This window comes from Triturus cristatus, chromosome 9, assembly GCF_964204655.1.
Source record: "Triturus cristatus chromosome 9, aTriCri1.1, whole genome shotgun sequence".
NCBI classification, from domain to species: domain Eukaryota; kingdom Metazoa; phylum Chordata; class Amphibia; order Caudata; family Salamandridae; genus Triturus; species Triturus cristatus.
In genome coordinates, this window is record NC_140592.1 from 823,888,392 (window position 1) to 823,913,278 (window position 24,887).

At 41.5% G+C, this 24,887-nt stretch overlaps 1 protein-coding gene across 4 annotated transcripts in view; it reads right to left on the reverse strand.

Annotated features, from left to right (window-relative positions):
* Positions 1-24,887, reverse strand: part of LOC146798907 (inverted formin-2-like) — a 368,077-nt gene that overhangs the window by 159,871 nt on the left and 183,319 nt on the right. For all 4 annotated transcript variants that reach the window (XM_085626263.1, XM_085626262.1, XM_085626261.1 and 1 more), the window contains exons 8-15: positions 21,479-22,309; positions 11,030-11,172; positions 10,886-10,947; positions 5,289-5,391; positions 5,113-5,198; positions 1,762-1,862; positions 841-911; positions 590-697 (exon numbers count right to left, since the gene is read on the reverse strand). In XM_085626263.1, the coding sequence (XP_085482389.1) occupies positions 590-697; positions 841-911; positions 1,762-1,862; positions 5,113-5,198; positions 5,289-5,391; positions 10,886-10,947; positions 11,030-11,172; positions 21,479-22,309 (1,505 nt within the window). The remainder of the gene's footprint in view (positions 1-589; positions 698-840; positions 912-1,761; positions 1,863-5,112; positions 5,199-5,288; positions 5,392-10,885; positions 10,948-11,029; positions 11,173-21,478; positions 22,310-24,887) is intronic.

The window sequence follows — 24,887 nt, forward strand, 5'->3', positions numbered from 1 at the left end:
TAGGAGTGTGTAGCTTATTATGTATCAAATTCAGATTTTCTTTGCACTTCCATTTCAAGTCTGTTTTAGCTTTTCTGAAAAGACAATCGGGAAATGTGGAACCAGGTTCAAAGATGAAAGACATCCCACACAAAAATAATCTATTATGAGAAAGATGTGCCATGAAAAGTTTTGTTATAGAGAAGAGGATGTTATGTTAAAGATATACAGTATTTCAGGGGTGAAGTTAATAAACTGCATGGCAGTAGAAATCCCAAATCTCTAGCAAATTAGCAAATAAATGTGGATACAACTTCGTAATCACAACACGTCTGTACATGTAGAAAATATGTGGTGACCTTAATAAAACACATAAAGAACCTAGTTATAGCATTGTTAGTGAGAAACTCTCATACACGCTTCCTTGTTTCTGCCACTGATGGGGACATATGTCTAAGGTAGAATTTGGTCAAATCGCTACATTCAAAGCACTAGCAATGTATACCACCAAGTTTACTACTAAGTCTCATATACAGGTTTGTATAAAAAGTAAATGCTCTGCAAGGTCATACTTATTCTGCACAATCACAAACAGAAGAAGAAAGCAAACCTCTAGGATGTGGTGCAGCAGAGTAACGCGTGCTTTGTTTGCGCGGGTTTCAGTCAGCTTTAGCAAGGTGTTGATTTTAAAGCCATTTGCATCTCCTGTGTGGCTTCCCTACAATAGGGAAAATACAGGAAAAAAGAACAATGACAATCAGAAATGTCCAAATTAACCTGCGCTCTGTAGGCATCTGCATTCCAAAAATATTTTTTAAATACACAATTCATTCATTTAAATCTGGTGATGTAAAAACTTACATAGTTAAGAAAATTTCCAACTTTAAGAATCAGTTGACAGAACACTGGAAGTCGGTGACTGGTAAGAATATCTGAAAGGACATTAACCACATTGAATTGTAAAAAGGCGTCAACCATTCCAAATATATAAACACTTATGATATCATTACAGCATTTACCTAAACCTTTTATGTTGTAATTACACTGATATTCAACTACAGTCTGTACAAACTTGGTCGAAAGCAAAATCAAGCTAGTTACTGCAATTAACAAAAAGAGTGAATGACATTAGTAACACTTTCTCGTTAGGAAAATCTTTTAACTATAAAGTCGTAAGGAATCCTACGAGTCCTGTTTGGGGACATTTTTGGGGTAAATATTTCATAATAATAAAAAAAATCAAAACAAATTTCCGAATATAATTGGCTCCGCATTTACTTTTGCTATCGGCTTAGTTATTTTTTGAAGCATTTCTTTGCTACTCGAAGGTTTGTGAAGCAATAAGGTTATTCAATATTGAGCTCATTTGAATTTTTGGTCCATTTATTTTTGTACAGAAGTATACATACTCATTTTAAATATATTAACCTTATTCTTCAGATCAAATGACGATGTAAGGATTTGTATTTTTTGCTAGAAAATGTAATGAATTAGTTCAATATCAGAATTGTAGAACCACATCTCTAAGGTAATTTTTGCTTATATACTGAGGGAAAATACCCCAAGAGAGCACCACGTGAGAGGCTTTACATACCAGAGCTGGAGCTAACTTCAAGTGGTGTTCGGTCTAGCGACCTTCCATCAAACCTCTGTGTAGCCACTGGATTACATATCAGACACTTTCTCATTTCTCATTGCCTTAAAACTATACACTTGTCAGTTGCTTTGCACAGATCCTTCTAGATTAGGATTCCCAGATTTGATGATAAATGCCATACTTACTATCACAGGCTGTGCTGACTAGTTGTGCTTTCGGCTGAAGCATTTCAAGGAGAATTGTGGTTTCCTCGCATAGAAGCATACACTCAATCCGGAGCTGGTAGCTGATATCAGGAAACAATGAAACATTTTACTATCGTAAAATTCCTATGCACACATTCCTTTTAAAAAACATGATAAAATAGCTTAAACCCAAACACATTTTAATTATTTTGCGAGTCAGCAGGCATGGTTTATTTATTTTTTAAAAGATTTTTATTGAGTTTTTCCACACCCAGAGTCCCGAGGACTAACATTACACACATTAGCATCATAAAAGGCAAGATACACATTAACGGAAAACCACTCTGCTATGTTCCCACCTTATATTCCCCACCCACCGCCCTCTCTACCCCCCCCCCTCGTCAGTGTGCCCGCAGCAACCCCCTCATCACCCGCTGCCAATCGGGCCCCATGGTCTGAGATTTCCCAGCTCCGAACAAACGGGAAAACCCTGTCAGTGGTCTCCTGAGAGAAGGGGCCCCGCAGCGACCTCCCTCCGCGGCCCTGTTCCCACCCAGACTCCTCATCAGCTGTCAATGTAGAGTGCAGATACCGAGTCCTCCATGAGTGTACCTAAGTAGCCCCGTCCTGCATGGACTCCCCCGTAGCCCCCGCCGACCCTGTCCCAGGTTCAGGCATGGTTTATTTATATTAAAAATAAAATCAACTCCTACTACATCAAATAATTCACAAAACATGGTGGACGAGAATACTGCTTTCCTGAGTGATGCAATGATTCTCTGCACGTAACAGAAATAGGGTCTTCTAGCCCCATGTAAGTGTTCAGCAGCTCTGAGCGAAGGCTTTAATTTAGAATTGGGCCAGGCCTAGACATGGCCACAGAACCTGAACAACTGCAGTTTTTTTGAAAAAGCACCTCCAATGTTTTGAGCTAGTCTGACGCTCTGCTTTGAAAAGACAAGATGGTGTCCCGAGCCACAACTATATAACCCTAAGGTAGGTGAATTCCAGCCTTGATTCCCAGCAGTTTGCGTCATGGTTTTCACCGATTCGGTTCCTTACCTAGTTGTCTGTGATTTGATCTCACACAATCTCCAATGTAGGGTGAGATGGTGGCCTTCAATTCTTTCTGGTTGGCGACTTGGTCATGAAATTTTATTGAGAACTATATTATGAAATACCCATCAAACTGTCCCAGGGAATGCTTGTGGGATATTGTACTGTAGAATACCCATGAAATGATGTGCAGTGGAATGTCAAAATGTATTTTTAATTTGCCAAAATAAGTATCGAAAAATGACCATGAGATTAGATTTCTGAAACTTATCATAAATATTATCATGCTGATAAGATTTATAGCCATGAAATAGCCATAAAGTGTCAAACAAAATGATTAGATATGAATTCACTAATTGCTCTATTAGTTACTGTGTCTTAAAAAGCACAACATTTATTTATATGAAACTGTCAGTTATGTATTGTGCCCCACAATTATCAGATACACAGATTAAAAGCCTAAATGAGGAGCATCAGTCAAGATGTTAAACCCCACTGCTGCAGTCCTCTGGGCGAATATCCAACATGAAAGGCACCTTGGGCAGCTATTATGCAATTCCAAATATAATATTACTTCAAATGTCTGCTATGATATGTTGAAATACTGTATGAACAGCACCATCAACTGCTTGTGTAGTGTTGTGTGCTGTACCTTCATGCTCTGCATCACGAGAGTGAAACAATGCATATTGCAACAGAGGAAGAGGTGTGGCGCCGTTGCCAGGGCAACTGACTCCGGAATCAGGGGATCATGGTTCGATCCCCGGTGCTGGCGGCAGATTAGCCCAGCACCATATGACTCTGGGCAATAGCTTGCTTAATCTTCCCGACGGCCCCTGGCGCCTAGAAAACCTTACGGGTGATTGTTTGCGCTTTACAAATGTGGATTATTATTATTATTCAGCCCTTTTCAGAAGATCATAATTCGGCCTATGAGGAGTTAAGGGTATTGTTGGCTTTCCTTTAAGACCTCTATTTAAGCAACCTGGATATGCACAGCATTACTCTAGACAATAAAATCTTTCCCAATCACCCTTGTTGCTATGTTAATATGTGGACTCTGTGGTACGTACTATGCCAATGAGTTTCTGGATGCGTACTTTACACTTTTACATTTTCAGAAGGTACAATTTGGCTAATTTTCAGAAGGTACAATTTGGCTAATTTGGCCCAAACTTTAATCCAGTAAATGTAATCGGTATTTACTCCTAGGGCAAGGAAGTGCAGAGGGGATTCAGGTTTCCAGTAGAGAGTGGCCATTTTTTGTATAAAGAGACAAACAAAAAATTTCAGCACTTTCTACAGTGGATTTTCAGGCAAACATGATGTATGGTAATCATTGCAATGTCAATATCATTAACCTCAATAGTTTACATATGCTAGACCTGCAGCGAAGATGGCAGCAAATGCACATTGCACTACGGTGCAGGTGCAGACAATAAAGACCCATTGAGTTTCTAAAATGAATATATCGCTGTAGTTGTACAGGCTGTAATACCAAGGGTACTTTGAAACTACATAAATTACATCATTTCTCTCTCGCTTACCCCAAGCGGTCTACAAAAAACGTTTTTGCTTCATGTTCTAGTTAGGTTTAGTAATCATAAGTGGCTGGTATATATATGTAGGCTAATGTTGGCAACATGTTTCCCTTTCAAATTCTTTTAGTAAGAGATTTCATTCTCTGATACCAAGACTAGGTATAACATTAATATATTTGGCAAACATTATAATATCCCTGATCTGTTAGCCCTAAGTCTCTCAGTGGCAGGCCTTGGATCACCCACAACTTTATGCTGCACCATAAAATCCAGTATGCTACTTGCCGCCCATTGCTACCCGCACTTAATGCATCATTCTGCAGAAAACCTAGATTTTTCTCTGCTTTGGCATTGTGGTTATATTTTATTTCTCCGCTTATTTAAATATTAGCTTAAGTAGGTGATTGCATATAGGTTTAACGCATCCATTTACCAACATAACAATTCCAGTAGTAGGTGCTGCCTTTAATGTGACATTTTAAGGTAAGCTGCTTGCTGTCACTTTTCCTACTCTTTTATTATACTATCTTTCATGGTGCAACGAGAAGAAGAAACATTGAAATAAGATTCTCAAAGGATACCCAAGCAGTAACTTCACTGAGTAAAATCATCTTACCCATCAATAAGGGAGCTCGAAAACCACAGTAAATACGCAAGTGCTTTGTATTTAGATTTACTGAAAGACTAACAATCAGCTCAAGGAAAAAAGAATAGACGACATCAAGAGGAGCAAACGCATTACTATTTCACTTACCTAGGCACAGCAAGGAGGAGGAGATAAAACTGATCAGCGTTTGATAATTTTTCTTTTTCATCTTGATAGGCTTTCAGGTTCTCGATCTATGGAGCACATTCCATTAGGGTAGCAAAGTAAAAGTGTAATGCTAAAGTACATGTTCACAGAAAGAGAAGAAGGTATCCCATTCTTACCTCATGTTTTTCGGGAAGTAATTTCAGGAATTGCTTTAGAATCTCAACATCAAACTTCGACCGGTCCCCTTTGTTTATCATCTCAACAATTTCTTCATTTGGACTGTGGAATGAACAATGGCAATGAAGAGGTGTGTGACAGGAAATATCACACTACAGCTTACAAGGAGATATGTCACCCACTAAAATCCCCACAATATAAGACTGATACTACCTACAAGGCATACATGTTGTCTAGAGTTTAAACTACAGTTTCCAAAGAGATTTAAACTGTCTAATACAGGTCAATGACTTAGCATATTCCCTCTGAGTTGGAATGTGGTTTATTAGTAGGAGTAGGTAAGGATCTGCCACTAGTAATAAGGCAAAAATCACAATATAAGGAGCAGTCAAGGTCTCAATAAATTATTCCCTTGCCTAGTCCTTGGTAGCTGGCTGTGAGCAGGCAGGCTTAAATTAGGTGACAGATGTGTAAAGCATTTTAAAACACCAATACATTAAATATCGAAGACACCATACACAATAAAAATCCAATTGCTAAAAACAGGAAAAAAAATTATGAGTAGTGTGACACCAAAATGACAAAAATCAAATGTCGGGAACCAGAGGTATGAATATTTAAATAATAAACACTTTCTAGAGCCTAAAAGCCAAAAGTGCCATTTTGGGACTTCTGATCGTACTTCACTGGGACAAAATCAAAGTTTCAGGTTGACCATGAAGAAGTGCGAGTCGGACACACTTAGTGGTAGGCTCTGGTCAAGTGTTTACCTTCTAACTTAGTTACTTTTTTTGAGCTTTTTGTCTAGACGTCAAGCGAGGCTCCTCGTAAGACCAGCTTTTGGTTTGACACCTTGGTCGGCTCCTGGAATTCTCGATGACGAAATGCTCCGGAGCTTCAGCGGGGCAAACCTGAATCTCAGACTGGGTTGCGGTTCTATGTCACCAGCTGGACTCTCGTCGATGAGTCAGCCACCTTTTGGAGCTTTTTACCAAAAATTCTCCATTCTTCTCCGAACTTCTAGATCCAATTCCAGAGGATTATTTTTGGTTTAAAAGTGTTCACAACACCAATCCAAGGTTCCAGAAGCTCCGAGTTCCTCCTAGGGAGGTTGGGACTATGTTTCCCACAATGCACCTGGCCCCATCTTTTAAAGTGCAGCTGAAGGTGATAGGTTGTTTTTTCTTGCTGGAGATGACGCAGGTGGAGCTCTTTTAACCTGTTACTTTCAGGGAGTTCACCCCTTCACTTTTGTGAATCAAAGCAAAGTCCTTCAGGCTGTATTTCCCAAAGTGTGCAACAGGTGCAGGCCATGGTTCCGGCAGGGCAGTCCTACTTCTTCTTGTAGTTTCAGATAGGGATCTGAGTTACTGGGTAGTGTTTATCCAATGTTCCTGGGTGACAAACAGGCACCAGCCTGACTTACGGGGTGCAGGGTACCACTCTCAGGTTTGACCTATTCCTCCAAAGTGTAGCATATTCTTGTCCCAGAAAGCATCATTCCTTTAAAATCCGAAATGGAGAAACTTTCTTCTGGATGTTAAGATCTGGCTAAGCAAACCCACTGGTGAGGCTAAGTTTCCCGAACACTCCCTATCTAGACCCTCTGCTAATTCAATTACTGGGGTCCTGTCTGGCTGGGGGTGCCGGAACTGGGAGTGAGCCTGTGTCCTGTGCTAAATGTCATCCCTTTTTGAAGACTGGTTTGGCTACCCAGCCCCCTTCCTGCCTTTTGCTCTGCAGCTTGTAGATCTCCTCCCACCTGGTGTCCTTTGTCTCTATGCAGGCGACTTCACATCTCATCAGAGCAGTTTGGCTCAGCCTGCCAAAGGCTGGCCAATCAGGAGCGGCTCCTGAGAGACTGGATTTTAGTTAATCAGAAAAGAACGTTCTATAGCTCATTTTCTGAGATAGGTATAATAATCGTAACATCAGGAAGTTGTTGGATTTATTCTAATTATCATTTTAATACTTTGAAGTATATTTTAGCTCACTTCTATCAATAGTTGTACTTTATTAAATTAGTCCCATGTTGTCCTATAGAATCAATGTGCTTAAATGGGGGAAACAGAATATTCAGTTTTTCACTCACCAGGATATGTAGAACATCTTTTATAATGCCCCTGCTTATAGTTACAATGCATCCTACCCCTGGGGCATCTAGGGGAGACCATAGAAGTGAATTATATGAAAAAATAAGGTAGATTAAGAATTGAGAAGTACCTTTAATTCCAAAGATAAATGTGCATATAATTGACCTTTAAAAGCAGCCTGCAAAGCAGGGATGCATTTAAAATCACTGGGTCCAAACAGGGCTGGGTCCAAACTGGGGTGGCGTAGTGGGCAAAAGAACAATGGATTTAACCCAGATCTCTTGACTGGGGGAGAAGGTTTGAATCATTCAGCATTCCGTCCATCATTTGTTGCAGTTACACTTTTTGCCCTAAGTGGGATGGGTATGCCCAGACGTGGGTCCCTTGCTCACTGTGCCACTGGATTCAAGCTAGCCGAGCTGATGAAGGGTGACATACCCCGAAACCGGTCCCAGGATTCTTGTTTCCGGTCCAGGGAGGATCTGGCTTGGCAGTTTGGACTGTTCACATGAGGCACAGGGTCAAGACTAATTTGCATATGGCTGGGTCCAAACTGGGGTTGCTTAGTGGGCAAAAGAACAATGGATTTACCCAGATCTCTTGGTTGGGGGAGAAGGTTTGAATCATTCAGCATTCCGTCTACTATTTGTTGCAGTTACACTTGAAAATCACAGCCGGCAACACAGCTGTGCACACCTAAGTGCAAAAAATGTGCTAGGCCTCTTAACCTACAAGCCCTACCATATACTAGGGGCTTATAGGTAGGTTGTCAAACCAACTGTAATTAGACCTATTTACCATATACCTTTTACACAGAGCACTGGCCTTGGGTGTGGTTAGCAGAGCCCAGGGCACAATCAGAGTAAATTACCACGAGTATCAATCAAAAAACGGGGGTGATCGGGGCAAAAAGGATGACTTTCTCAAACTTGGTGTATGTATCTATAAGTATTGAGATTTACATAGCTATCCTGGGTGAAAAGGATCAGTGATATAAAATGCAAGATTTGCGACTGTGAATCACAATTCCACTATCACAAACTTAATACTTTTAGGTTATAGAGGTTATGCAGTGAGCATCGTACTTGTGAGAAGCGCAGTTACAATAATGTGCATATTTCAGATTTCCAGAGGGACTGTATTTAAATTGCTATACATGGACCTTTCCTCCTGCGTACCATGGAGTTGTGCTTTCCCACTATTTAGAGTACATGATGTTGGATGATTGGTTAAAACCATATGATTGTTCAAGATTGCCTACAACACTGATCTTCTTAGTGATATACTTTAGATCCTAAAATATTCACTGTCACAGATACTTCTCACTATTGGAACATTCAACACCTGAATTCTCAGGTCCTCATCTGAAGAGATTTTTTACATTTCCCTCTCAACCAGTTACTCCCTCTGTGCATCATCTACCTATAGCAAGCATTTATCCCTCAAAGTCTCCCCTGTCTGCTTCTGGCATAGTCTCTCATTGAAAGGACCTCTGACACCTTAGAGGCACCCCTTATAACCCTACCTTTATCTCTGGGGGTCTTTCTATAGCTGTCAGTCAGTCTTAACGAGAGACTTCCTTCGAGCCATTAGCACTTCCCAGACACTGCCTTTTTCTCAGGTAGCACTGCCCATTTTCATTCAGCCTCTCTCAGACGACATGTATGCTGCTCTACCAGCCTCTGCCCTATACTCTTGCAAACTAGCCTCATCACCACTCAGACCATCACTCGGGCCTCTAGCTCTCTTGTCCTCTTAACCCACCCTCCACAGCTACCTCCATCTCTGGTATCAACCTTCCTTAGCACATTGTAAACCAAACACAGCCTCTCAACCAGCAAATCGTATTTACTCCCAGATAGTCACACATTCCAAAAACTGAAACATGTACTAAAATCACTAAATGTTCCACTGACAAGCCAAGATAGTCCCTTTCCAACAGCATTACTATCCATCCTCTCTCAGGACCAAAGGTGCTTTGTGATCCTTAATCTCTGTCAGCCTCACCACTGCTTCAGCTGGATTCTCTTCTAATCATTGTCCATTGCAACTCTCCTCATGATCAGCCCTCTACTTAGTTAACATCCAATTCTCAGAAAGTCTCTCACAGATTGTACCCCTGTTCTATATTGTCTCCTCAAATCCTAGTGTCTTCTTGAGAGAGTGCACCTCAATAATCTTTGAGAGTCTCATGGAGCCCGACTACAGCTGGTGTCCGTGTCTCTTCCACGGTCGGCGAGTCATCTGCAACCACCAGCTTAAATTAAGCGCTACAAGTGAGAAGCATACGTTATTAAAACCAGTGGCATCCATGCTCGCACTGTAGCATGGACCTCCCTCTCACTCTGCCTGGATTTACTAAAATAGTAGATGGCTAGAGGTGACTTCTTGGGCACACAGGACTAAGTGATGACAATTCTAAAGGCAAATTATGCTTGTGCAAGTTATCCTCTCCTGATGTCACACAAGGATATTTATAATGTTAGACAAAAGTAGGCAGTCACTGCACTCGCTTCAGGGTAGCCTGGAGGGCATCCTATCTGACATGAAAGTTGGGAATGTGGAAGAAAAAGGTTGTTGATTTTTACAGCACTGGCATTCCGACAAAATGCAAAAAAATGAAAAAGGCAAAGAGCAGTTGTAAGTGGTCATTAAATAAACATTTTTGTAACACTCTTTCTGATGGTGGAAAGAGCTTCTGCTGAATGGTATTTTTTTTGTCCTGCGTCACATTTCTTTTTTTTTTTTAATCCAGCTCCACAACTATAATTACAGCAACTTGGGGGGATGTTTTGAAGTAATATTGCAACTCACATATCACTGGCTTGTGCAATGTAACATTATAATTAGGGCTCCCGGTTTTATCGTATATATTTTTTTAACATTTCCGTCTGTATTTATCTATATTAATTTTTTGCCCATCGAATTGCCATTTTATCCATATTTATTTTGTATTTCAAGAATGAGTCGTAAAATTGTATATTTCCATATTTATTTAACTCCTAGACTTTCACTCCGACGTCAACGCTAATTTAGCAGCCACATAGAACCAAGCACTACACCCACAGGTGCATGTTAGTGTTATATTACAAATAAGTCTACATATGCCTATATTCCAGGAATTTTTTTTTCTTCTTTTTTCAACTCCTCAAGCTGTCTCTCTGCTCCGCTTTTGCCTGGAATTCTTGAAAGACAGCATGAAGAGTGTCACAAAAACCACAATTGTCAGTATTTTTTCGCTTTTAAAAATAAATACAGACAGGAAACGCATTGTTTTCGGGCTGTATTTATCTGTAAAAATCTGCAAAAACGGGACTGGGAGCCCTAATTATAATAATTCTTACTTCCAAGTCACGGCAAATGGAGACTTTGGAAGTCCTTATTTTATTTTTCCTTAGTAATATAACTTACTTTCTAAAGTGTAATCAAATCACATTTATGCTTTAGTTAAAGACACAAGCTAAATGCATCAAATAAGGCAGTTCGAAGAGGAAACATCTTACCATTTAAATTGCTTGAGAAAAATATTCAGATTGAGACTTCTTTTGGAATCTAAGAAGGTTATCTGTTGAAGGAAAACAAAAAATGTTATGTCGGTTTTCAAAAGTATATTTGATGCAGCGGAGAATTGGAGCTAACCGCAGTACCTCTTTGGGCGGCTTCTTCACAGGAGAGGCCTCCTTATCCTTCGGTGTTATTTGTGCCACACAGAACAGTTGCTCGATGCTCGTATAATCCGGCTCGATGGACTCGTTAGATGGGCTGACGGATGCCCACATGGAGTGAGTGTCTGAAAGGGACAATGATGGGAAGCAAGCAGTGAATTTGGGAGCTTTCCAAAATGCCTGCAAATGCTGGACAAGCAAAAACATCAACAAGCCAAGTAGGCCACAGAGTTATTTACCTTTTTTCTATGAAATCTCTGAATGTTTCGTGAAAACGGTTTAAAAAAATGTGCATTGCCTACTGTCTTAAGAGTTAGCTTTAGCCCATCTGTCTTTTGAATTCTCATTTTTTGTAGCAGAGTTTCAAGTCTACCACATAATCAAAGCATGAGAGTCAAAACAACATTTTGAAGTGCATCACTTCCTGGGTCGGACTGGGACGCAAATTACACTCGAGCACCAACATAAAAGTGAATCCCATTAGTGAATATGGCTAAAAAGGTGGCCAATGTTTACAAACTGAGACAGTTTTGAACCTGCAAAGACACGTTATATGGAAAACTGCATGCATTAGGGTTTACTGGAGGTAGTGTTTGTTTTAATATAAAAAAAAGAAATCAACAGTAAAAAATGGCGCAGCAGACCATAATACAGGCCCATAAACTGCCAAAAATCTGGCCCACACACTAACCTGTCAGACCAGTACATCGGGCACTGCCTTATGGCCCTATAGGCCAGCCCGAACCCGATCACTTCCTGTTCTAAGGGTAAAAATTGTTTATACTTATACATACCAATAAAATAAACCCCAATGGTACACGTTAGATCTGGCATCCTTGGTATGTTTTTATTTGCCTTCAATTTTTCAGGCCTTAGGATTCTCTGCACTTTACTGTTGCTAAACAGGGCTAAAGTGTTTGTGCTCTTAGCGTAAAACATGGTAACATTAGCTTATCCACAAATGGCATATTTAATCTACTTATAAGTCCCTAGTAAAATGGATTACATATGCCCAGGTTCTGTTAATTAAATGCTAGTAGAGGGCCTGCAGCACTGATTGTGACAACCACTTACGTAGCCCTTTAAACATGTCTCAGCCCTGCCGTTGCAAAGCCTGTGTATGCAGTTTTAAACAGCCATTTCGACCTGGCAAGTTAAACCATGTGCCAGGCCCAAACCATCCCTTTTAATACATGCAAGTCATCCCTAGGGTAGGCCCGGGACGGCCCAACGGCAGGGTGCAGTGTATTTAAAATGTAGGACACTTACTTTTATATTTTACATGTCCTAGTAGTGAAAAACTCTTACATACATTTTTCACTACTGCAAGGCCTGTCTCTCCCACAGGATAACATTGAGATTACCTTATTACATTTTATAAGTGTAATTTCCAATTGGGAAAAGATAGGACTCCCAAGTTTGGTAGAACTGGAATCACAATTTAAAATCACAACGTATGGTGAAGTCAGATTTTGCCTCTTAGAAAGTGGGCATTTTCTAACTTTAGCCATTTGGTGCCTGCTGCCTGTCTCTAATCATTTGTCTGAGGGTGGGTGACAGCTGAGTTTTGTGTATTCCCTCTAGACAGCCACATACAAAGGGAGCTTAGGTGTGACTTGATGGGCCAACCACCTCCTGATGGCCCATTCTGGACAGGATGGGAAGGATGAAGACTGCTGCTGCTAGGATCGAGTGCATCGCTTTGCAGACTGCGCTGCACATTGTTCTATTTCGGACGCAACTTTGACTTTGCGCGGCTCGGAGCAGATGCAGTGCCCACATTCTGAGTATCATTGGTGAGGCATCGCCTCCTCTGCTTCTTGCATCTTTCTCATCAATGATGCAAACAAGGCACTTTTGCAGCAAGCCAAGGCAGGTCCGTGTATCTGACCCGTGCTCCATCGTGTTAACCTGAACTTTCAGATTTGTGCGGGTAAAGTGTGACCAGATAGCCGGTTCTACTTATTGGATTTTTTAACGTTTTGGTCTTGGTTTGTTCGTTAAAATAAGCTCCATTTTCTAAGCAGGTGTGGTATCTTTTTGTGTTTTCACTGTTTTAAGTGTTGCACAAATACTTTACACATTGCCCATTAAGTTAAGCCTGACTGTTCTGTGCCAAACTACCAGAGGGTGAGCACGGTTAATTTAGGGTGTGATTTTGACTTACCCTGACTAGGGATTGTGGTTCATGGTTGGAATGGGTGCTTACCTCCATGTTGGAAAAGCCTGGGATAAATAAAGGGTTGAGTTGAGTGCCTGTAAAGCCCTGAAAAGCTGGTCTCAGACTCTCAAATAATTCACCCTTTACCTACTTAGGAGACATTTAGGGTAGGCTGCATATAATAGGATATTTATCTGTTTGACCGGATACAAACGTTTTGGCTGAAGAATATTTGACTAACAAGCCTCTTATCCTCAGAATGTATGGGATGTCAGAATGTGGCTTCAGTTTCTTGGTGCTTGCCTTGTTAGAAATTTCAAAACTCTAAATCTCAACTTAAACCTTCTCAACATGTTTCTCCAACTCTGGGTTAAATCCTTAGGATTTTTCACTTTGTCCTTTTCTCAGAGAATCATGGCAATCAGAACTTTTGTCCATTCCAGCACAGGTTTGGTAAGTCTATTTGTCTTGGTCTCCCTAAGAAGAGTATAGCAAAGTTTTAGTGTATACTGTGGTAATGTTGCAAGAATTCTCCTTCATTTAAAGCAACCTGACCATGTGTTGAATGCTTTATATTGGCTTAACCAGCTCTTTGTGAGCAAGTTCATTGCTTTTAAATGTGGAAGCACTAATCCCAAGACCTCAACTTTGTAAACAGGAAATGTATTAAATATGTTCATCTGGAGCCTCTGAAATCCATGGCTAAACTCCATTCGAACCAGATAAATTCAAGTTATAACAAAATTGGGTGGCATAGCTTTTAGAGAGTAAGGAGTTTTCTTATTGAAGTCTGTTTCGTTGAGGATTCGTAGCAAGTCAATGCACATGAAATTTTGGGGGAATGTTTTTTATATTTGACACATTACCACCTAACACTTTCTTGGTAATATTTTTTCAGTATGTATCACACTTTCTTTTTGAATTCTTTATAGCACCAGGCATTTCCATTCAGGGTTTGCCTTCAAAAATATCATTTTAATAAAAAGAAATAATCTACTTGTTCCCACGCATTGAAGACTATAAAAAAGGTTTGAAAACTCTCCTCTTCAGCGAGGTACACAGACTGGTTCCTCTTTCATGGACTTTAAAGCTTAGTTGTCTGTGCACCTATCCCCTTCGCTTGTCAACCTCTCTCCAATTTGATTTCAGGGCTCTGAAACACCCAAAGGGAGTAGACCACTACTAACAAAATGTAATAAATCAACTCTCTAGACTGGGTTGGATGTAGGAATAGGATTGTTGTGTAGACAGTAATAGGACATGACCCTTCAAGAGTTCTTCTAAATCCTTGTTTCACTTTCCCAAAATTATGTGGAAAAAGTGGGCGACTTGTAAAAAGTAATAAGCATTGGTAAAGCCACTAGGTCTTGTTTTCAAGTCTTGCCTACAGACAGCTTTCAACCTTTTTTTGTGAAAGACGTATTGTGCTTGCCATTGGTTGGATTTCTTGTTAATCTCATTTGCTTGGTTCCTATTTATTTAAGGGCTTACTCGCTCTTCTTCAGTTTATCCCTACCCAGAAGCATAGCTTATTTACTATCCTTGTGATTGGATAACTTGAATTCATTATATCAATGGCACCCCACTCAGTGTCTGTCTTCGTCACACTTCCTCTTGATGCTATGGCTCCCTCTCTCTCACCCTCACAAGAGACTCCACTATGGAGAGGGTGAGGAGAGGTGACACAGGTATGGGGAGAGGATAGAAAGACATTTGGAAATATATGAGAGAAGCAGACAGAGGGGAGAGCAATGCATAGAGGGATCATTTTGAATAGAAATATAGTCAGGGAAACACAGACAGACACATGGTGAAGCATGGAGAATAAGAGAAGCAACAAAAATACAGGGGTAAACCAAGGCAGACCTTTATAAGTGTGGTTTCAGGCTGCTCCCCTCAGTCATTCTTACTCTCACCCCTGGCTCCTCCTCCCAGCACTGTTACTAGTGATGTGCCAGAATGGAAGGATCAGGAACATCGACATGCTCCTTCAGCAAGCCCATGCTGGTACACTTCTACACACAAACAATGCGATTGTCAGTATTCACAGACAATTCATTGGCCAATCACCAGGCATTTACAAGACGTTTCAAGGTGATTTGCCAATGTGCAGCAAGTCCAGATTGTCAGTCAGTCTAATGTCTGTCAGCACGGGCTGCAGTAAGTGCACATAGATATATTTACATATGGGCTGATGCTAAATTACCTCAGCGTTGTGCAGATTTGTAAATGTACGAACCTGCAGCACTGCTCAATATGTGCAGACTTGTTCTCATTTGCCCATTCAGGTTTCCTGGTACTTAATGTCAGGCACCTAATCAGCATGTTGAGCAACGTGCCAAAGAAAGAAGAAGCCAATTTACCTAAGCAGATATCTACCTGAGCCAAAGTGGATATTGAAAAATATGGTCTTGTATTTTACTTGTTCTCTTGCAGAGCTGGTTTTGTTATTATCTTCTTTTTGCAGCATCTCTGTCAAACCATTGCAACTACAGAGAGACTTGCATTTCATAACCATGGGCCATTGTGTGTCCCGTTCAATCTTCTGCATTATACAGAATGTACACAATTAAGAGATTATGAATTTCAGTTCAGGGCTAAGGATTCAAATTGGGCTTTAGGGTGGGATGCCCTGTATTTAAATCTGGCCTAGGGACACCTTTAGCTTTCAAGCCGGAATCATGTGAAAAAGAAGATCATGAATAAAATAATAACCAGAGAGACATTGGGTCAGCTGTCATCATCAATTGTCATTCAGATTTTGCATCCCTCTTTCACAGGCTATTGGTTGTCTTGCTCTGTGAGAGATGGCATTATGCCTATTCACATATGCAGGACCAGTGTTGATAGGTCAATACTTAGCTTTTAGTTATTTCTTTTTTTCACTAATTGTATTTTTGCATCCTTGTGTTTTCAAACTATGGCCCCATTATCAAAGATAAAAGTTGCTTGTGGTCATACAATTGTGATCAAATATACCTTTTTTTTTATAACTGCCAGGAATTCACAAGGTGAGAACCTACAAATCTGTATGTGCATGGGCATTCACAAACTAACACTGGAAATTGATGAATTTTACTGCAGCCAAGGAATGGCACCAATTCCTTTCCTGGTGGGAAGGGGAATGATTCACCCCAAGATTTTCTTAGCATGTAGGTGAAGGGGTTCTCTTTGGGAATAATACTTTCCACACAGAAAATAATGCGCACTTGCACAGGGGACTCTCTTCCCCATCTGTGGTATTCTCTTGTTTGGATTACTGTACAAGGAGAATAGGACCTTGCAGGGAAAGTTACTTGACCATCCCAAGATTAAGCGTGGAAACTTGCACCAGGTGCAACTTTCCAGAGTTACTTTTGGGTATGTTTGTGAATACCATAAGGTTGACTAAGTATGTGCAGGCAGACATCTTTGCCTTTACATTTTCAACTAGATTAGTTAATAGTCCCAAGTCTTCAAGGTATACAACTTCAAAACCAATTGAACTTTTTTTGTGCTAATACGAGTCCTATGTTACTAAATTGTTCATCGAAAGTAAAAAACGAATTCTGGACCTCTTTTTCGTACACCTGTGTGCTAGCGAGCTTCTATACTGTTCAATATAAATCAATCGATCAGAATTTATAAAGCGCTGCTAATCACCCAATACGGTATCCAGGGGCTTACCAGTCCTAGAAGGCTCATTGAAACAGCCAGGTCTTGAGGGCCCTTAGGAATTCCGGAAGGCAGCAGATGGTCTGGCGCTGCATGGGGAGGCCATTACAGGTCTTTGCTGCAATGTAGGAGAAGGAGCATCCTCTAATTATGCTTCAGTGGATGCAGGGAGAGTGGGCCAGTGACAGGGAGGCAGAGCAAAGTCTTTAGCGGATGGCGGAAGTTCAGGTCGATGGAAGTTCAGGTGGTCATGGATGTAGGCAGGTCCTTAGTTGTGTTGAGCCTTGTGTGTGCAGGTCAGCAATTTGAATTGCCATCTCTTTTGTACAGGGAGCCAGTGGAGTTGTCTGAGGTGGGGTGTAAAGTGGGTTCATCAGGAAGGCCAAAGGCAAGGCTGGCTGCGGTGTTCTGTATAGTTTGAAGTCTCTGTGGGAGGTGTGAGGCGATCCCTACGTAGAGAGCATTGCCATAGTCCACTCAGCTGGTGATTAGGCCTCAATTTGAAGATCTTCTGTAGGTATGCATAGAGTGAGATAGCAGGCATATGAGAAGGCATTTATCTGTGATTTAATGGTGAGCTTCCTATTAATAATGATCCCGAGGTTTCTGGCGTCATCTGCGGGTATGGGTGTGGGTTAGGTCTGAGTCAGGAGTCAACCCAGAGGTTGCTGTTGTTACTGAAGATCAGTACTTCTGACTTCTCCATGTTCAGCTTCAGGCAGTTGTTCTTCAACCAGTCGGCGACAGTTGTCATGCATCTGTGGAAGTTGGTCCTGGTGGTGGTAGGGTCATTGGTGAGGGAGAGGATGAGTTGGGTGTCGTCTGCATAGGATTTTATGTTGAGACTGTGTGACCTGATGTTGTCAGCCAATGGGGTCATGTATACATTGAAGAGCTGAGGGATGAGCCCTGGGGAAACTGCAGATGAGGTCCAGAGGTAAAAGGTAGTGGGCAGACCCTTTGTGTTCTTACGGTGAGGAAGGAGGTGATCCATCTGAGTGCATCCCCTTCGATGCCGATGTGGTGGAGTCTTTTGATCAGTGTGTGGTGTGATAATGCGTAAAAGGATGCCGAGAAGTTCAGATGGATCAGGGCCACCGATTCTCCTCAGTCGAGGAGGCTTTGGATGTCATCGATAGCTTCGATCAGCGTGGTCTCAGTGATGTGAATGCTGTGAAAGATGGATTGGGAGGAGTCGAGTAGCTGGTTCTGCTCCAGGTTTGTCGTGGGTTGCCTGTTGATAGTCTTTTCCAGTACCTTGGCAGGAAATGGGAACATATATATTTGCCTGTAGTTCTTGAGTTCACTGGGGTTGGTGGAGGGTTTTTTGAGTAGTCGTCAGACTTCAGCAGGTTTCCAGGCATCGGAAATGTTTTGGTGGTGATTGAGGTGTTGGGCAGGGTGGTGATTTCCTGGCCTAGTCTTTGGCTTCCGAAGTTGAAGATGTGGTGCGAGCATTGGTCTGTGGGAGTTCCCGAGTGGATGGATGTCACAATGGATGAAGTGTCCAGGGTCGAGAGCTGGTTCCAGGTGGTCAATTTGTGGTTTTTACCAGTTGCTGTGATGATTTATCAGTCAATGAAGTCTGTGGGTGTAGGTTAGGGTATAAAGGTTCTGTAAATGGTTGCGATCAAGTCATGGAAGGAGTCTACAAGTTTGTCACACAGCTCCTGTGAGGGTGTGATTTTGTTTTCGCTGGCAGCCAGGTTGGAGAACACCTTAATGATGTTGAAAAGTTCCTTTCTGTTGTTGGTGCTTATTTTGATACGTGCGATTAGGCCTTTCTTTGTTGCCCTCAGCAGGTTTTACTTAAAACCTTTATTCCAAACATATGGTCACCACGTTTAAGTAGGAGCATTTTCTCCATTTCTTCTTTTTAATTTACGTGGGGTATGCTTTCAATAAAAAAATTATTTGCAAATGCTTTTTTTTGTTTTGCTTACTATCAGTTTGTCAGCATTACAGCAATACTGCTCTATGGAATGCGTTGGTTCTGCCTAAAGGAGTGGGGGATATCCAACAGTTCCAAGAGGCACTCTACGATTTCTCACCAGCCAAGCTATGGCAAAACTGACTATATCTGCATCAAGTCTCTGGCCCAGTATGAAAGAGACTCCCCCCTCCTCTCTGTTCTATTGCAATTTTGACAAGCTATTTTACCTTAAGTGTTGGACTATGGGTCAGAAAGTTTGGGATGATATGGCAACTGTCCTAAGTACCACAGGGAGGCAGGCACACTTGCAAAGATCTGCGACATTGTGCAGTGTAATACTACTGAAAGATGTTTTGTCTGCTATCATTTGGTTCATTGCAGTATTCAGATTATACTTTATAATGCCTGGTGTCTTAAATTTAACTTTCAGCGTTCATTGCACTGAATTTTACACATTCACTTTATTTTTTATCAGTGGGTATTGAAATGCGTGTCAGAAGACAGACTGATGGGATCCAAGGGGAGAGCGACCATCTTCTCTTGCTGAGGAACCCCCAACCTACATAATTCCAGGAAGAATATTTTATTATACAAGCAGATGGATCTGTCTGGGTCATCACTGTACTTTGTATGTGACTGTATAACTGCTTTGGCGTGTCTGCATTTGACGGTCTTTAGCCCCGTTGGACAATTAAGTTTGTTCTTGGTGTACCACAGCAAATTGAGCAGACGACAATGAATTAATTAAACCCCCATTGTATGGAATGAGCATTGCATATTAGAGATGTACTTTGACATAGGAGATTTCAATTTCATTACATATCTCCATTTGATCAAAGAATGGAAATATCATCCCAGTAGGGAAGACATTTTTTTCCAAAATAGGTTTTATTTAGCCTAATCAGGATTTTCCAGCAGATCGCCGGACAACCTACAATCAATGGTGGTCAACTTTCCTGATGATTATGAGGGTGCAGAAGGTGTGCAAGTCTACTTTTTCCACCCCTGGTCACTACGGCTTTACAAAATGGGCTGGAAATGCTTGTGTGCCCTCTTCTGTAATATAAATTGTGATGACCCACATGTAGCACCAGTGAAAGCTTGAGGGGGTTTCTCACACTTGCATGTGGTTTTGGCTCCATGAACACTTTGTCTCTGCACCCATGTCATATCATAGATGCGGGGCCAGAAGAAAAGATGTTATCAGAAGACTCACTGACTGTGTGCCACATAGAGGTGGTGCACAGTCTGCTGCTTGAAGGGGGAACCTCTGGGCATTTTCATGCACGTGGGTGTAATCACCCACTGTAACCACATACTGGAGAATCAATGCTACTCCCACCCCCATTCAGATGTAGCCAGGTTTTCAGCTCCAGTGAAAGGGGGACCGGCAACTTCAACCAGTGCATATCGCCCAGGACAGGTGTGAGCTTGTGGCTGTCCTGAAGTGCACATCTCTGGTCTGTGCTCGGTGCATTGAGTAGAAGGTGGCACAGATGAGGACCATGAGCCCTCTCTGTAATATGGGCACTGGTATCCAAGTAGACACAGTTCAAATGAAGCATGAAAACTACTTTGCCTCTGCACAGACTAGCAATAGAAGTCACCAGCAATATAGTGCTTCAAGACATTGTGGGTAGACAACAGTTTCCCGATGTCTTGCTCAAATGTAGAAATTAGGTCTTAAAAAAATCATTCAAGGGGGAGGAATTTCTACATGTGCCAATCATCATCAGTAGCAAGAGGTACCAGCAGATCATTTTAACACCATTCGGAGCATACACTCTCAAACTGAGTGAACCAAATGTTTATGGTTAGCCGGGTAGTAATGACACGGTGAGCAAAAAATGATGAGATGGTTGGTAGCACATTGTCATTAGCAGGGGTTGAGATTAATTCAAGATTTTCACAGTTTGTTTTGCGCAAGTTGGGTCGATTTTGAATTGATTGGTCTAACATTTAATCACTGTGTAGTAGAACAGTTTTTATGGTATTGTTTTATTCAACTTCACTTCAGGAGGAAGAACTTGTGCTTGGTCTGCTACAGCAGCATTGTGTCGGTGTCACTAGAGTTCTTTTTGAGGATTGCAGTCTGTCTGGTTGGAGGTATAATTTAGGCACCATCACTTTCTATATTTGCATTTCAAAGAGCCTGAAGGAAAATAGAATTTATTTCAAACTACTTCTTCACTCAGTCGTCAGGGAAGAATAGTTCTTTCACAACTACAAGGAGCAAAAACAAGGATTGGGCTGACACATCCACATATTTGATAACCCAAAAAATTTCAGAATTTTCAGAGCAACACTTAACACAGATCTCCAATAATTACATATAACCAGACAGGGTACACACATGATCAATATTTAAAACCAGATGTTAACATGTATAAACAGGTAATGGAGACAGAGGTCATTCAAAAAATCATAATATGTAAAGTGAAATGATTTTGCCAAATTATGACTAGTAAATTTTTACCTAATTTACATTTAGTGATAAGATTTTGGCAGATCAAATACAGTACCATGAACCTGGGTTATTCTGCAATACACAATCAATAAGATATTAAACTAGGCAATGTAATACAACATGTCAGATCAGTTATCTCAGGTTAACGAACAATCCTGACATTTAACACAGACATGCTTTCCCTAGATTCATATATTGAAAAATACAAATACTTACCACTTACTGCACTTGGAGCAAGTTTTTGCCAGTTCAGCTTCTTCATTTTTAATGTTGGCCTGCTAGCACTGCTAAAGTAAGCAAACCTTGCAGATCCCACAGAGTAACCCACATGTGCAACCACAATTTCATCCTTGTTCGAGCCAGGAAGTGGAGGTGCACCAGGGAATGTTCCCATGCCAGGCAAAGGAGGTGGTGGTGGTATGCCAGTCAGTGGCATACCTGGCAAAGGTGGAGCTGGAGGAGCCCCGCCAAACATGCCTGGCAGTGGTGGAGGAGGTGGTGGCCCCCCACACATGCCCGGAAGTGGAGGAGCTGATGGAACCCCAGCAAACATTCCAGGCAGTGGAGGAGCGGGTGGAGCCCCAGGAAACATTCCAGGCAGTGGAGGAGCGGGTGGAGCCCCTCCAAACATTCCAGGCAGTGGAGGAGCTGGTGGTGGCCCACCTGCCATGCCGGGCAGTGGAGGGGCTGGAGGAGGCCCACCTGCCATGCCAGGCAGTGGAGGGGCTGGAGGAGGCCCACCTGCCATGCCGGGCAGTGGAGGAGGAGGAGGGGGAGGTTTAATTTCATGTGAAGGGGGCAGAGACTCTAGTTGAACTGATGGCACTGAAGAGATCGGTTGCTGTGTATTTGTGATGTTCTCAGAACATGTCAACTGAGACTGTGATATTCTGTTTTTCTCCTTTAAAGAGTCTTCAACTGACTTCTCAGTTTGAATACTTTTATGAAATTTTTTAACAGGTTCACTGCTCTCCGAATTCTTATTATTTTGAAGTTTTTTCAAAACTGCAATACGCTCAATAATTTTTTCCAGGGTGTTTTCTTCCTCTGTAAAAGATAAGAAGTAACATGAAAGGTGTTAGTGCTACATATGTGTGCGCGCGCATGAGGAAACAGAATAACAAACCTCATAAAACACATTAGTAAAGACACTTTAACAAATACTATATGTTGCTCTAAAGAGGTTTTAACAAGGGAGAGTTTTCAAAGTGAATACAGATGTGTAATCCAGGTCCAGGTCCGAAGGGTGACCATGTGATCTGAGCATCTCAATGGTATCTGGAATAGAATGCCCATTTATTACAGATGTTCAATTTGCAATAATTGAAGCTGGGTTCAGTATGCCCATATACAAATGGGTTGCATGACACTGCAAGTTCCTGAAAATAGGTAACATTAATCTCAACGTTGACAGTGTGTTTGTATGTGTGATTTGACTGTTAATGGGAATGTCAGATTATTGGCAGTTAGGTAAGATTTTCAGAAGTCCCTCAAGACCTGCTCAAGGGTGCAGGTAAGAATGAGGTACTACACAAAGCTCGTAAACAGAGTAGGAATACAATTTTACATCTCACTATGTAAGTTCATTTTGTATTCATCCATTACCACCCACACCCAGCCACACAAGAGGGAACATGTAATGGTTGTAAAGGGAATCTATAACCATTGCCTGGTTGCAGCATCAGACACTTTAACCCGAGACCCAACCCTGGATATGGAGAGCTACGTTCCAACACAAGGTATGCTGAAGCAAGTATGATTTGGATTGCCAAACTAGACAGTCAAACAGCTCTTTTTACATTTCAGAATAGTGGCACAACGCTAGACTGCATTGCAAGTGGTATTTGAGTACAGAATGCATCACATTTTACATCAACATTTGATGAATAGAGCATGTCACTTAGCCTAAGGGTGTATTTAAGGAAACGTCCATTAGAACAAAGCCAGAATCTCGATGTGCCTTCCCAGCGCTGGCAAGAGAACAAACGCGTCTTTTGTACACATTCGTTCAGCACAACAGTTGTTAAAACAACTTTCTTTAGGGGGGCGCGTTGGTGGAATGGTGTTGCATTTAAAGCCCAACACCTTCCCTACTGTTGCACAGACTGGAGTAGGAATAGTAAATTAACCTATTCCAAAATCCAACGTCCCCTTAAGGCAAGTCGCTATAGCGACTTACTTGCTGAACAAATGCACATTAAAGATGCGTTCATTCTAAAGACGGCCCTGTGAAGATACATCATGATTGCGGCTTGGGGAATAGCGTCAGACATTCGTATATACAGCACATATATGCAGATATTACCTTCCAGCTGCTACGTCTAGCCAATTTGAAATGATACATTTTCTTAAGAACTATATCAGTACCCATTATCATACAAGGGAACTGCAACACTGTTGCAGCAAAGTGTTAAACAATCTAAATTGTCCCTTGATGTTTGAAGAGCTTGGTTTGTTATGATGCTCATGATATAGGTTTGTCTTAACAGGTCATTGTAGTTTCACTTTTTTCCACAAAACTGTATTAAAAGAACAATGTAAACTGTTGCAAGATGTTAGAACACGCTTTAGGGTGAAAACAACTCACTTCTTTTTGTCTCAAAATGGAGGCAAGACTCTCAAGAATTTCCTAAAACTATACAACCTGGTATACACTTTATGCGTCCTGGGACCATCACCCACAATCAAAATAGAAGTGACTTTGTAATGATTAGGACCACATTTTTTTTTATCTCGCTTACAGAGGGGCCCCTACATTTCTCTGGCTAGAGAAACCACAAAGGACATTAATACTCCTAGAAAAACTGAGAATTAGAAAAACTATTTATAGATGAATCGTAATCTTTCCTTTTTTAGCATCACCATCAAAACCCAGCAAAATCCTGGTGAAGTCCCTGAAACATGAAAAGAGGCTGAAAGTGTCGACAAAAAGAGGGACACTACCTACAGAATATTGAATAATTTCTTGGAGTAGAGAAGAAAATGGCTGCTCATAACTGTAGTAGATTATATCCAAAGTAATTTTCGTATGCTATCTTTTGCAGGCAGTAATCAGTTATTTAATATTTTGAAGTAACTTTTTCATGATAGTGGTCACCACAACTTTTTTCCTTTGACTTAACAGAAGCACAGTTTTAAATGTATTGTCTGTCACCGTACATGATTTTAGTCTGATGTGTGTCGTCAAACATTGATTTAGAGTAGGGGTAGGTTGTCATCTTTAATAGTGTTAAGTATTTGTTTTTAACCCCTTCCCCGCTCATGACGGAACCGTTCCGTCATGAGCCACGGTTGCCGTGTGCTCATGACGGAACCGTTCCGTCATGACACGCCCGTTGGCGGCCGCTCCGCCTACGCGGCGCTGTTTCCCCGCCTGTGCGGGGGGACAACGCAAATGGGCGGAGTCATGACGGAACCGTTCCGTCATGAGCACAGCTCAACTGTGGCTCATGACGGCGCGGCTCCGTCATGAGCACAGGCCCACCGCGCTGCCCCCCTGCCCCCCCCAGCGCTGCAGCGGAATGTCCGCAGCAGCGAAGGGGTTAATTCGACCTCCAGTGGAATTTGTTGCTTTTGACTGGATATATACTAGTATTCGAAAAAGGAAGCTACATAAAACAAAAAT